Raw genomic sequence first — 15485 nt, 5'->3', positions numbered from 1 at the left:
CACATTTTTATTGGCTAATTTGACTGTGCTCTTGCCAGCAGCTGAGAGTGAGCCAGGAGTCAGAGATCCTCCGAGACAGTGCTACTGCTACTGCTAGTGTTGCCGCTCTCTCTGGCTTAGGGCTGCCTGGAGGGATCAGAGGAGGGGAGGGAGGCTCTCACCTGTCTCATAACAAGTAGTTGACCATGTTAGACTGAGCCGAGCAAGGTCTTAGAAACTGCCTCTGAGATTAGTTACTGTCTGCTGCCGGCGAGTGTCTGTTTGGTGAGGGGTCAGGAGGGGAATGTGATTGCCTGTCTCTTAAGGTGACAGGGGTTTAGAGGAGCGGCTGTACACCCAGTCGAACGCCCAATAGGAGCGGTGCAGCCGGCGCTGTGCGTGCGTCCATCCTCAAACATGGCTAACATTTGCACAGCAGCGGCAGTCAGGCGTGACGTCTCCGGGCTCTGAGGTTTGTGCTGTCAGGACGGTAGAAATTAAACCTGGCACTGCAGAGCAGAATGTGCTGAAACTCATCAATTCCACATGGCTAGAGAGCCAAGTGCCTATTTATAACATCCCCCCCTCCAACCCCACCTCTCTCTCTCTCTCTCTCTCTCTCTCTTCTTTACCTGGTGTGCATCCCTGGCTCTAAACACGCATCCATAATGATGAATACACCCAACTGGGACGCTCCGACAGGGCATCAGTCAGGACAGGAAAACAAACACGCCAACACACACACACACCATCAGATCACAGCACGGCAGAGGAGGGATAAGACTGACACTGGGAAAGGCTGATGGAAAGGTTGAGGCGTCTCAGCATAAAAACACCCGGCAGAATCACAACAATCAGTCACCACGCAGGAAACAAACAAGGGCAGTCAGACATATTAAACTTCCTCAAAAAGGCCCAAACTGCAGCTGAAATGTGCCGTACAGCTGGTGAAATACTGCCACCCAGCCACTGGGGTGGGGTTTTTTTTTGTTTTTTGTTTTTTTAAGCAGTCATTTACTGAATTGATGATGTTTCGTTTTCAAAAGTGACTGTCTGAACTCATGACAAGCAGACTGATGGCATGTTGCAGGAAGTCTTGAGTTATGCAGTTCGTGTTCGGAGAGAAATGCGACGCCGGACAGAAACGACCTGCGTCTGCTGTTTCAGGCAAGACGACTAATAGATGAAACTTCCACAATGTTTGTTTCACAAGTTCTCTGACATGTTATGTTGAAGTCCGACTGGTCGTGAATTTCTGGGTGAGGCCAATAATCTTTATAACATGTGTACGCAGGAAATATACATAGACCTGCTGTCCCGTGATGGAAGGGTAGCAGCAAGGAATATGTTTACAGTTTAATAATAAACTTTACTGTTCAAAAATGACATTTGTGCAAACTGAAACTGAGAGTCGACTGATGTAACTTTTCAGGCTGATACTGATTTTTATAAGGAATCAGAAACTGTTTTTAAGTACAATCTTTTAAGTATCTTAACTCAGTACTTTCATTTTCTGCTACTTTCATATCAACTATTACACCAAACTGAATATCAACACCTGATATTTGGTCTGAATCAATGAACTTAACTGAGAATTTAAGCGTCTTTTTCTGCATTATGTTCTTAAAAACACAAGTTTTCATATTTGCAACATGTTGTATTGATTCCTGTGTATCACTATCTCTAAAAAGTCAGCCGATAACAGCCACCTCCTTTTAAATATGCAAAACTTAAAACACATTCTTCCTCTTACATGTAGAAAACTTAAACACGCCTTCAAGATACTGAAGGTTTTTACTTATTTTCCATAAGCAGCAGCTCATGTTTGCTGATTTGTGACTCGTCTCTGTTCATCGTCGTCACTTTTTGCTTTATTTGTAGGAATCTGATCACTGGAGTGTTTTTGTAGTTTGTGTTTCTTTGTCTAAAAAACAGACAATGTACCAATTATTCAGACTTTAGCTGCAGCTAGCTAGCAACATTAGTGCTGACTGTTGAAAACATTTAATATTTCATTTATCGTGTCCAGTTTCTCTCTTGTTTTTTATTTTTCGCCTCTTGTCTTTGTACAGTCATTAAATTGAGTCCTACAATTTGGGGATGAGTGCAAATGTTTGGCTCACACTGAAACATTTTTTTAATAACCAGCGGATGCATCTTTCTTTAATTAACACTGTCTGGAGCAATTTGACTGTCAATAAACGGTAATAATAACAACTAACTAAATGAATATAAAAACTGTAAATGGTCCGCTGAATGGCGTTCTGGTAAAAGTAAAAACAGATCTCTGAAATTAGACGAACATGCCTCTCAAAACGCAGCGCCGCCTTCAAAATAAGACTCCAACAGCTTGTATGGACGTGCATTAAATGAGTAGAAGTATCAGATAATTATATTTTTTAATCCAGATTATTGTGCCAACACACTCTCAGCCAGGCTGTGGCGTGTTTGGTCGAGTTCACTCCGGTCAGGTGAAAGCTAGCCGCTGCTGTTTGGTACGGGTGCCTGGAGCGGCCAAAAAGGGTAAATGAACATTTTATTCACCCAAAATAAAAGAGAGAAAATTTCGAGGGACAGTTCGGGGACAACTATAACAAAAATAAATGCACATTGTTTCCAAAGTGAGTGAGCCCTGACGAGAGTTTACGACATCCACATCAGATTTGACTAATCATAATCAATAACCGCTGACGTGATGAAGACTAACACAGACGAAAACACAAGTGCGTTAAGTTCTGGTCAAAGCAGCCTCTCTGACTGGAGGACGTCCACCCTCTGGAGATGAAGAGGATGTAAAAGACTCACAGAAGGTATTATCTAATGTCCAATTACACCCTCACCCCCCCTCTCCCCTCCCTGCCATCCTGCCTCCCCCCCCTCCCTTCCCTCCCTCTCCTTAGTATGAAGAGGACACAAGTGATAAACCAGGAGCAGAGAGCCGGTGGTTTACATGGCCCTGGAGCCCATTATGTTCCCCACAATAGGCTGGAGGCCTGGACGTGCTGTGAATAGGTAATGGCCTGGAGATCCTGGGCCCGGCCTGCTGCTCAATGAGGCTGAGACAGCCGAGCAGGAGACAGGCATTAGAGATACCTCGTCAGCCCAGTATGGAGCAGTCTGGTCGTAGCTTGAGGGGGGGAGGAGGCAGGGGAGTGTGGGGAGAGAGGGAGAGAGCGAGAGGAGTACGAGGGTGTCGTAAAAATGCCCCTTACATAAGGTAGGGCATGAATAATAACACAAAGGGAATATTCAGAGGTAACTGGAAGGCAGGGATCTGGTTTATTGGCCCAGAAATATGGGCCTGTAATGTACAATATACATACAAATCAACACTAACCTGATTTTAAAACTATGCAGTCTGGAAGCCGCATCTGCACCACACTGTGCGAATCCGCCGCTCACTTGTTTCAGGCCCCACCCTCTCAAGTTAGCCATCCATTCAAGCAATCTGTACCTAATAACCGCGAGGTTTAGCCCGTGATGAAGATCTGTCTTCATTGAGCTGGAAAAGCTGTAGCGTTGCCGAGCATTTCTCCTAACGGCGCAGTCCCTCATCTATGAAAGTGCCATAGAGCCCCTCAGACAATTAGGCAGGGAAAAGCTTTATGACCGTTAGACTCACTCAGTGAGCGGCACTCTCACCGCCAGCACCGCCAGGAGCGCTGGCTCGTGCAGAAAGGTAATTACGGAGCCTCTCATAATGACACGAAGGAAGCTTGCGTCATAACACCCACAGCCTTTTATCATAGCGCTGTAATTAATTATCATCCTTTACTCTTTGATTCATTCCACTATTCATAACATATTCATACATTCAAGAGAAATTATCATTTCCTTCAGGAATTAATCAAAAGGAGGAAGAACTGGTCGTCTCTCGATGGATGATCAAAGACGGTGTTTGTCTACCTCGCTGCGTGGCGGGCGAGCTCGGGGCAAGGCACTGTGGGCAAGGTCTCAAAACACTGAAACACTCGGCTCTCATATTCCACCGCGCCAGTCAAATCACGATGCATGATTACACGATTTAGTGGAAACGCGGCTGCAGATAACTCCACGACTTCTGACGTACGTTACCTGTTATTTCTCCCTCGTTCCGCAACGTACGTTCTGGCGAAGCCTGACGGTTACACGGTACAAGCTCACAGAATCTGCCTTTGTTTCTCTCAGCGCGACGCGTCCGTCGTATAGGTGAGAAACAGCAGCCATTTTGAGGTCTCCCGTCCTCACTTTTTTCATGGAGTTGAAAAGCTGCTGTATAGTCAGAATGCCTCCCGTGCTCTCACAGAAAATAAGCAACAACAACAACATAAAACATTGTCTTCCCCCACATCATCACTTCCCAACCTCAGGGGAAGAAATGGCACAGTTAGACTCATAAACAGGTGTCCACCGGCCCCCACTTTGCAGCGCTTTAATAGCTGTTTGATGTTTTTGATGTCTAGTCAGCTCGATCGTACCTTGCTGCTTGATAATGAGGGCCAATAATGATTCCTGAGCTTGAGGGGTTAATGGTATGTAACCGGCAGAGCTGCTAATTACACGTTACAAACTATTTATCAGAATCTCCATCTGCGCAAGCACCACAACTCTCATTGTGCACGCTAAATTACTCCACGGATTATCATTGTAAAGCAAGTTTCAGTAATTAGGGACCCATACTGCTGTTTTCTTTTTCTGAGAGCACCAAACGACATCAAGAGGAGAGGAGAAAAATAGAATGACTGGTTAATTCGGGCCTGATATTCAGATTGGATGTGAGGAGAAAATCTGTCGCTGCCGAAGAGGAGAGAGAGAGAAAAAAAAAAGAAAAGAGGCAACAGACGTAGAAGAAATCCGTCACTGTGTTTTTTTTCCCGTTCTCCCCTGGCTCACAAAGGTTTATCCTGAGGGGAGTTTACACTTTAAAGTGAGAGGGAGGTGTAAATTGCATTGAGAAGCCCACGTAGTCTTGGTGAGACCTGGTGAAGTCTGCTCTCCGTGCGTTCAGATGGTGGCGAGATCTCGTGCGAAAAGTTTGTGCGAACGGTCCGACGGGCCCGTCTCTCCAGCGATCGGTTATTTGAGAAATAACTGTCATATCCCCGAGCCCCAAAGGTGTGCCTGAGACCACGGAGACGTGTACCATCTCCTCTTCTTCGCCGTAAATTTTTATTAAAATTACCTTCATTATAAGACAGTGTTCATTATAAAACCAAAAACGCCGGTCTCCCAGGGCCCTGTGGATTAATAAGGACAGCGGTGTATTTTAAGCCGTAAACTCAGCTCCTCACTGTCCTTAATCTCCTTCCTACTTCACAAGGCCAAATTAACACCTCTCCTCAGCTCTGACGGGACCTCATTAGCAAACTTCCAGGGAAAGAAAGAGGAGAGCAGAACGAAAAAGAGGAGAAGAAGGAGGGAAGCGACCAATGACAGCCACCAGCTCTGGGATTAACCCTTTCTCCTCCTCCAGCTCCTTGGAAAAAAAACTAGGTCGGCAACGTGTTTCTAATCAGTCGCCTGGTTAGCGATAATTAGAAGGCGAGATTGGACGGGAGAAGAGAGAGAAAAAGTGGGTGGGGAACATTGAAATGAAAAAGAAAAGAAAGAGAACCTGTCATGTCGCAAACACTTCAAAGGAGCCGACTTCTCCTTTAGAAGTGGCATGATGAGGGTCCAAATACCACGAGGCACTCCTCTGGGCCCTCCGAACTGGGAGGAGGAGGAGGAGGAGGAGGAGGAGGTGGTGGTGGAAGAGAGGACCCAGTTCTTTCTCACATATATGCATCCTCACAAACCACACACACACACACACACACACACACCAGGACTTTTCTATCGTTCACCACCTGTACAGTGCAGCTGCAGGGGAGCTTCAGTCTATCCCAAACCACACAGCCAAACAAGCACATCCAGCTCCACCTTCTCCTCGCCCGTCTCCCCCTGCAGCAGCAGGTCGAGGTCCCACAGCTTACACCGAGGTCGCCGAGACTACCGCTGGGTAAAGTTCACAAGCCTCCGCAAGCTGTTTGACATTACCAATAAGGTCAAAGTGTATCAGAAAACACCAGAGGATTATATTATTATGGTGTGCTGAGTTGCTCGCTGCACCTCGAGATCAAAAAAATAGCAGAGGCTTCTTCTCCTTCTTCTTTTTTTTTTTAATATTCACCGCGAGCTGGCGGACTGACTGACTGACTGACTGACTGACTGACTGACTGACTGGCTGGCTTGCTTATCAATGTGCAGAACAGAAGCTTGTTGGAAGTTACACAAGAGAGACCAAGAGGTACCCAGAGAGGCCTGCAGCTAACAAGAAGAAAAAAAAAAAAAAAAAATCATCGCTCATTATCAGCCATCTATTTTATCTACTAGGAAACATCTCTCGACTCCCAGTTGACAGACTTCAATGGTGCTTAAATTAATCCTGTGGGTTCCTGTTTGCACAATAAAAAAAAAAAAAAAAAAAAGATACGTAAGGGGGCCGCTGCTTCTGATATTTGCATGCCTTTACAGTAGGAGTAATTGAATTAGCACACAAATCAACCACGGAGTATTGCCGAGCGGCGTATTGAAGAACGTGATAGCTCCTGCCAGGGAACAACGGTTTGCTCGGGCATAGTCAATTATGAAGCATTAAAAAGAATCTGCCAATAATCACTTCCAAGAGAACTGAACAATCCATGCTGAGTGTTCTCATGTTTACCGATGATAGGGCTTTCAGGTTAGCGCTGAGCGGGAGTTCGGAGGGGAGAGAGCGAGACTGGAAACATATTTGTGGTATCATTTCCATAAGCCTTCTGCTTTGCCGACCATAACGCAGCTCGCAAATGTGATTTATGACCTTGGTTTAATGGCCGGAGCAGAGTCTTGGTAGGTATCAGATGACTTTTTCAATATGGCGACGTCAGAGGGGGCACGGCGAATGCACCATCACAACAGGAAATGAGGGCTTGTCTCGGGCCAAGAAAATATGAGAAGCCAGATATCTGATCATCTAATGGCAGATAGATGCTACTTCACTTTGACAGAAAAGGCATCAGTCAATAAGCACCCGATGAGCAGCAAGATGAAAAGTACGCCATGGATTCCTCGCGCTATCTATCAAATCATTCGTTCCAGGAGGCACGGTCGTCGTCCGCGCCGGTCAGTGTATACACAATATCCAGCAGGAGTGTCTCTTGTTTCAGTGAATCATAATGTGGAGCAGCAAAAAAAAGAAAAGATTAGGAAATCATCAGAGCTACAGCTTCTTATCCAGGACGACCTATATGTTTGATTCTGCTGAATCTGTAAATGTTTCATGTATCTGTAAAATGCAACAGCAAAAAAAAAAAAAAAAAAAGGGACATGCGACTCACCTGGGCCTGGAAACTCTTGAGAACAGGTGCCACCATCTCCCGGACTTCCTGTGCACAGACAAAAAAAGTAAACTCAGCCTCAGCATTTTCTGTTTTTTCTTTTTCTTTTTTTTCCTTTCGCAGATGCTCCACCTGTTTAGGAATCAGATTGGCCCCACCGAGGCACAAACGGCTCCATAGGAGAGAGGACTGAAAATCTTTAATGTTAATGGATTCTTTCCATAGCTGCTCGTACACCTCGTGTGTGTGTTAGTGTTAGTGTGTGTGTGTGTGTGTGCGTGTGTGAGAGAGCGTGAGGTATGTTGTTATGGGGTTCGGGTATTAGTGGTTAAACCTAAAGGGTTTGAGTGGGCATGTTTGAAAAGTGGGGCTTTCCAGTAGCTTGCGTTAGAGCTCAGAGATCCAGACTTGTGCGAGCTCCCACAGCCTCAGGTAAGGGGATTGTGCTGCCAGTGGTGACAGCCTGATCCTGTCTTAAACGCCTGTATTATACTGACAAGATTACAGCACTACACTACATACTCGGGCTGAGACAGGCAGGCAGCATAGCCACAGCAAATAGCCTGAGGGCTCATTTATAAAATATAAAAAATATTCTCTTTGACTTCGGCTTAGATGTCAATGGATGATCATTTTCAAAGCGAGATGATGGGGGGAAAAAAAGGACAAAATCGTATCTGTATCATTCATAGATTTAGCTTTTCATGTATTCACTTCAATCCACCTTAATTGCCATTTTGCCTTTCTTTAAAAAACAGTAAAGGTGGAATGAGGTCTTGGCACATCCGAAAGCTGAAGACAGCGCAAGAATAGCAGCGTGATGCACAGACGGGGAAAAAAAAAAAAAAAAAAAACGTGAGGAGAAAATTCCCAGTGCGGGTTTAAAAACAGGCGACGCAGTGATGTTGCTAATAAAAGAGCCTCTCGCTTACATTCAGGATAAACTTCAGCGTGGAGCACAAAGAGGAAATCGCTCTCAGAGGCACTTTCTGAACGTGGACCTGCTTGTTTTTATCAGAGGGAAAAGTTGCACATGGAGGGAATTCTGTACCAGAAGCACTGTGGTCTTGGACGATATCCACTTAATTTGGCGAAACCTAAGAAGTGAACTTAAGAATCGCTTTGGCAAAACGAGGACGGTGGATTTTCATCCCTAATCTCCTCCATTGGAATCAATTAAAAAAGGATAATTTCACAGCCAGTATAGGCGAAAGAAACAAATACAGCAACCAAGAAGTCTTTAAATGTACCGATGAGCAAAGATGACTCTCTTGGTCGCCTGTAAACGATGTTTAAGATGTTTAACGCTGCTGGACTGTTGATTTCTTATAAAAGACTCGGGTCAGATTTTCAGTGACAGTCCAAAAAGCAACGTTAGGTAACTTTAGTTTAAAAACAACCAGCTTCAGCACAACACTGAGGTTTCACAGAGCCCACTTTAAAGAAGATGTTAAACTCTCCCTTAAAGGCACAGTAAGTATTTTCTGCCACTTTCTGTCCAGTAAAAAACATTCAAACAAACAACTTGAACATGCAGTTAGGAAAGCTGCTGTCTTCATTATTAAACAACCAGCTTCCCTCTTCACCGTCTGACGAATCATCAGGAAGATTTAGCGACCAAATGAAAACCACAGATTTCTCTGGGTTTGAACTTTGTTGGAGAGAAGGAGCGTGAATCTTTGGCAGGATTTTAATTTCAGTCCCTGATTCGATTCAAAATTGATTATCGATTGAATGAACAGAAAAAGGGGCAATTGTTTTCAGTCTTTTGCTCCAGATCAGCCTCTTTATTTCTAGAGCATCAATTAACAAAGTGATTTCCATCGCTGCAGAGTTATTTATTTTTGTTTAACGTGTTGAACACTTCACGTCCTTCAACATCAAGATGACTCTGCGCCATCAGTCGTCCTGGTGCTGCACCACCCTCGCTGTTCGAGAACATTTTGTGAATCGTGTGAGAAAAGGAATTGACGACGTCTAGGTTAATGTAAGTACACAACTCTGTAAATGTAAACGCGGACACTTCTGCGTCCGTCTTTAATTAAAACGCAGCACGCGGTCGTGTTGCAGCGAAGTGGGGGCCTCGTTCGTTAACACGCATCAGATTGTGTTTAGTCAGAGTCCCAGAGTTCCTTGCGGGTTTGGAGAGACACCTGCTCCTGTTACATCACAGGGAAAAAAATCTTTTTTTTTTTTTTTTTTGGGAGAAAGTCAATATCAGCTGCCAATTCTGACACTGGGATAACTTTTTCATAAACTGCTGCTTGGGAGCTGAAAAGTAAGCTGCAAAGTTGCGCTTACCTTTTGTAAATGAGCCCCCCTGGCCTCTCATCACACTCAGCCAGAGGCTAACGATACTGCAAGGCCTCAGCATTTAAATATTAACTGAGCCAGTGGAGGAGGAGGAGGAGGAGGAGGAGGAGGAGGAGGAGAAAGCAGGGGGGATGGGGTGGTGGGGAGGTGCAGGGGGGGCATCAACCCTGACTCCTCACAAGTGTTGTGCACCGTTAATATATACTAATGCAGGTATTACAAAAGAAATAAATAATTCCCGGTGCAAAAGGTACAGTGTGCGGGGGAGACGCAGGCAGTCGGTACCTGCTGAAGTGAGGATGAGGGAAACGACACATCGAGGAGAGAGGATAGCGGAGGGGGGAGGAGGAGGAGGAGGAGGAAGAGGGGGGAGGTTGTTCGACTCACCTCAGGGACATTTCTCTTGAACTCCCTGCTCAGCTCTACCAGGTGCTTGTGGGAATGTTCGCTCTCCTCTTGTCGACCAGCCAGCTCAGATGCTACAGAGTTTAGCTCCCTCTACAAAAAAAAAAAAAAAAAAACACACACAAAAGAGGGAGAAACGTTGAGAGGAGGAAGAAGAGCGGCGTGGAGAGAGAGAAAGAGAGGGAGAGAGAGAGAGAGAGACGGCACTTTAGGGAGCCTGCCAACGCCTCATCCAGTAAAGCTTAGAGTGTACATAAATAAAAATACACTGCTGAATATTAACAATGTAATCCTTCATGATCTCACAGCAGTAATACTTACAGCTAGCCCTGGCCCATAAATAATTAAGCCAAAATAAATCCAATGCCTACAGTAGCAGAAGGCCTTTTAGATAATCAGTATTTGAAATAATCAATACGCTTGCAACGGCTATAGAGCGCCAGTGAGGGAGGAGGGGGTGGAGATAGAGAGAGAGAGAGAGGGAGGGAGGGAGGAAAGGGGGGAGGAGGGGGTGAGTCACGTGTAGAGACCCAATAACCTGACAAACACCCTTGCAAACAAATAGAGCTTCTTCCTGAAATGAAAGGTTGTTTTTTTTTTTTTTTTTTAAGCCCGGCCAAGACCCTGATTCAAACGTACAAACGCCTCGCTTGCTGTCGTAATTACCACGGGTCAGATCTATTTTCAGCCTTCTTTTTTTTCTCCAATCCCCCCCCCCCTCCACCCCCCACCATCGCCTGCGCCGATCTCTACATTGATCCGCACAGATTTCCAATACATGACAGCAGCAGCGCCACCCCCCCCACACAACTCCATAGCTGTAACCAAATTACCCTTTTGCAACAACAACGGCTCTAATCGCTATTCCATTACTGTCTCCTCCGCACATCGCTTCTTTACATATCTGTGTTATATATATATATACGAGAAAAAAATGAGAGCTCCACCCCGGCAGTGCGTCTGATCCGCTATTCAAAGCTGTCTGTGCAGCAGGCCCCTTCATCAGAACCTTGCATTCATGCTGGACTCAGCTGCACCACATGCCATCCGCAAATCCGATATTATCGATCAGTCATCCAATTCCCGGCTCTTTCAGCAAACAGAAAGGGAAAAAAAAGAAAAAAGAAAAAGAAAAACAGATTCAAACTCTCCTGTACTGAGCAGCGCTGTAGCAGACAACTGTACGTTCACCTCCTCTTCGTTCTGACCGCGATTCTCAGTAATTGATGAGGATCTTCGCTCGTAACTGCCGGGTTACAATATAAAAAAGTGGAGTAGGGGATTCAATTACCAGTGCGAATTTATATATGACGCCGGGAAATTAAATTGACTGTGTTTTAATTAATCTGCAGTCTTACTTAAAGGCAATTTAATAAATCATCACACGAGGAGGAGGAAAAAACACAGAGAGAAAATGGAGGGGTGAAACTTCGACAGTGGCGGCCTCGTGGGATGGTGGCGGCCTGTCGGTCAGAGAAGCAGGACGTTAATTGAAGGGCTGCTGGTTCAAGTCCCTGGACTAACGAGTCAGAAAGTGGCAGAAAAAAAAAGTACAACTGAATCTGCAAACTGAGGTGAGACGCAACACTTCTGTACTGCCAGACCGACGATCCCAATTATTAATAATCAAGGAGAGGCGATCAAAAGCTGATCGTAAAGACCTTCACAAGCTCCAAATCAAAGCAGAATTGGAAACAGAATTCTCCTCGTTTCTTTTCTTTCTGCTTCACCTTCACTTCAAAAGGCGACCGATAGCTTCCCGATGGCCTGTAGCTGCACCTCCAGACGCGTCTGTGTGCACAGAGACGATCAGCTGATGGGATCTGACGTCGTCGAGAGATGTCGGGTTTATTTTCTCCTCAGAAGAACTTTTTGTTTGGTTTTCTAAAACTTTACATATTGCATTTCTGTCTTTTGTTGTGTATCATTCAATCACCAAAGAGCAGTGGTATTTATTTATTATTCTCTTTTACTTGTTCTTTATTGAACACTGGAATCTGTATTTTCTTGGCGAATACTATTTGAACTTGCCGAACTCTAACCCGCAAAAATGGACATGGACTGTAGCACTTTTTCCAATCTACAGACCGCTCAGAGCACTTTACAACACTCGTCACATTCACACACATTCAAAAACTGATGCCGACCCGCTCATCAGGAGTTTGGGGTTCAATATCTTGCTCAAAGATACCTCGGCGTGCAGCCGGGGAATCCAGGGATGTGAATCAGCGACAGTCTGAGTGCTGGACGACCCGCTCTACCTCAAAAAGTCCACCAGGATAAAGGCGCAGGATGTGAAGCTAAGCTAACGCTCTTTGCTGGTCCGTTTGAGGGGTCAAACACATCTTTGCTTTAAGTTTTGGCTTCCACCACTGTTCAAAACCAAGATGCTAATTTGCTTCACCGCTGGATGCAAATATTCATTTTCCTCTTCGCTCAAATGAATATTTGCCTCTGTAAGCACAATTTACTGTAGTAATGTTCTTAATTACAATTTAGAAGTATATTTTTACTCCAATACGTTGATATCGGGTCCGATAACCCGCCAGTTGATCCCTGAAGACTACAACTTGCCAACGTGCCTGACTTTTATTACCTGAGCACTAAAAGTCACCTGGTGGACATTTAACTGCGATGCTCTGCACTCTATCAGCCGAGTAATAACATTCCAGCGGCAACGACGGTTCAGAGGAATGACACATGGCCAACAAGTCCTCGACAGTGACACAATAAGTCATCCGTCATCGCCATCCAAAATGGCGAACGAGCGCTTTCTGCAGGACGACGTTTATTTATCAGTGCATCGCCAAACTAGTTGGTAAAGGTTAGGAAGAGTTTGCGGTCGTGGGTCGAACAACAAGTCAGAGTTTTGTGGAAGGAGACGGGATGCAAATAGTTTGTCTCCAACGTCAGAGTCAGACTTGTTTCACACCCACCATCCAACAGAGTTTTGCAGCGCTCAAGAAAAATTAAGATACTTTCATACTCTTTCCTCAAACAGCCGTTATCTGCACGGCCACGGGAGGTCACTTGTCATAAGAATATGAACACGAGTGGATGTTAAAGGATCAGTCGATAAAGTTACTCTGTATTTCTTTTTCTTATTGACAACAATTTGAATTAAAAAAAAAGACTAAACCAACCAGCGTGTTCCTCCGTCTCATGATCCTCTCTGACTTCACCCAGTCTGTGGCACTCAGCCCTCAGGCCGTTTCACGCCTGCCCAGGAATCTAATCTTTACATTAAAATTAAAAAAAAGAAGTTGTATTTATTTTGAAAAGACTTCTAATACAGCTGGACACTGTAGCTTTTAGAAAACATGACTCAAAAAATCTGTATTCGATGGGAAATGTTTTCAACCGTGGATTAACATTTGGTGCAACAGTGAATATTTATGTACGACTGAAGGCAGATAACACATTTTTAAAGGTGTGTTTTCCCCCCAAACTGCTCGTCTCTTCTAGGTAAAGTCCTACCCAGCCAATGTCGAGGATGCATCTGGTTAGTGGGGGGGGGGACGTGTCATTCCTGGTAAATGGTGTGCCATCGCTGAAAAAAAAAAGGCCAAAGCCGTGCGGGATAAGGCGACAGGACTTTATAAATTCCTGTTAGTCCTCACAGTCCATCTGGGATGAGCCTTCCTGGAGATTAGAGAGTGGGCTTTTCAGAAGCTGGCCAACCTCCACTAGATTCAAATGGCCCCAGACCGGCTAATCTTGCCAAGAGAAAATTCCTCTAGAAGTGACTTTGAGTGGATTTTATAAGTACTTAAGATATAACAGTGTGGTGATTCTAAGTCCGCCTGTGCCTCAGTGGCCTCGGCGTAGAGCTGGGTTCACTACTTTTTTTTTTTATTGCAGCTCAGCTGATGAGAATGGTGAGTGCTCTTGCTGTATGCAAGCCAAACAGTGCTATCATAATGGCATGGTTATTTTGAAAGCACCCCTACAGTTTCTAGACCATTACGCGGGAGGGGAGCCTGGGCAACGGCCCATCAAATGAAACCTACTGTCTGTCTTTCTGGGAAGAAGTGAAGCAGAACAGACTGTTTGCTACTTTGGTTGTCTTGCTCAGACTGATGATGGGAGGAACTCCACAATGTAGTGTTTCGCAGAGCTTCCTCAGGAGACAAAAGATACTCAAGAAGATTTTTCCCTCTGCCTTCCCTAATCAGATGTGATCCATTTCAACCTACAACCAGGGCACCGTCGAGATCCCTGATACAATTCTCTTATCTCCCTCCATTATGTCGAGCTTCATCCTCCAAGAGATCATTTACATGAACATGCAGATGTTTCTGATGACTTGAACACTCACCTCGCTGTGCAAAGACGAGTTTGCCTATAATCATTTGACAGGTTATTTTTTTTATTTATTTTTTTTTTTTTAAAGACGATTGGGACTGAATTTTCAGTGTGTGGCAGTCAGGTCAATACAGAGCTCCTGTCATTAAGCCTCTGCCAGTCAAACATCCAGCCATAATTGATGAGTTTCCCCCGGGGAGGGCGGAGCTGTCATTGGAGGCTGGAGGGGCAAGAAAGAGGGATTTTGAACGTGGAGCCGGTCCTGGCGTGCTCGAGTCAATCTGCCGAGGGGAAAGCAATCTTGGTGACTTTTGATCCAAGAACAAAAGACCAAGACACAAGAAGTTTATTGGCTTTAACAGGATGGACCTGCAGCCTATTGGCAGTCAGTAAATGCACTTGAAGCTCAATGAACTGCTGAACAGTGAGAAAAGGGAAAAAAAAAATAAGCCGTGAAACTGAAATGTCCTTTGGCTTACAATAAGACTCTGCCTTTTTCTGACAAAGATGGAGTCTGTCAGCGTCTGTAGCGGAGGCCTCACATGATATATATACTGTGTTAAGAGGTCTCGGGTTTATGCAAGTGTGTTGCAGCAAAGCCTGCAGGGAGTGGTCCCTTCAAGACCGCACCGGGTGAGGGATAAACCAGGCAAGAGAAATGGACGCCAGTGGTGGCAACAAATCTGTAAAAAAGACAAAGCACGGAGGATTATGACATAAGCCGGGTGTCAAGTATGTTGTGCTTCATTTAAATCACGGACGGAAAGTTACGTCTATAAGGAGGCAAAACAGTCAAATCCAGCAGAGACAAAAGCTCCTTTGCAGAGATCGGAGCGAGTGTGTTTTAGGTAAAAATTCAAGGCTCGCTAATGTATTGTGCTGGATTTGACAGTGATTCATTAAACCTAGCTTGTCTTGATTACATCTGTAGTGGTAAGCTATTTTCTGGCCTTTCACAAAGACAACCCACAGTGGAAAATGTTGACAACTGGAAGGTGGAGGGGGGGAGAGAAAAAAAAAAAAAAAACACGTACCTAGGTACCGCAATGAGGTAGACTGAGTCAAAATCACTATTGTGTGCACTCGGCTTGGACAGCACAAATTAAAGAGGAGAAAATAGGGAGGAGGAGGAGAGAAAGGGGA

At 44.9% G+C, this 15485-nt stretch overlaps 1 protein-coding gene across 2 annotated transcripts in view; it reads right to left on the bottom strand.

The window, feature by feature from the left end:
- cux2b (cut-like homeobox 2b) overlaps positions 1 to 15485 on the bottom strand; it is a 94397-nt gene that overhangs the window by 43568 nt on the left and 35344 nt on the right. For both annotated transcript variants that reach the window (XM_037098416.1, XM_037098417.1), the window contains 2 exons: positions 10020 to 10130; positions 7320 to 7367 (listed from right to left, as the gene is read on the bottom strand). In XM_037098416.1, coding sequence (XP_036954311.1) covers positions 7320 to 7367; positions 10020 to 10130 — 159 coding nt within the window. The remainder of the gene's footprint in view (positions 1 to 7319; positions 7368 to 10019; positions 10131 to 15485) is intronic.

Source organism: Acanthopagrus latus, chromosome 5 (assembly GCF_904848185.1).
Source record: "Acanthopagrus latus isolate v.2019 chromosome 5, fAcaLat1.1, whole genome shotgun sequence".
In the NCBI taxonomy this organism is placed as follows: domain Eukaryota; kingdom Metazoa; phylum Chordata; class Actinopteri; order Spariformes; family Sparidae; genus Acanthopagrus; species Acanthopagrus latus.
This window is presented reverse-complemented; position numbering and strand designations above follow the sequence as displayed.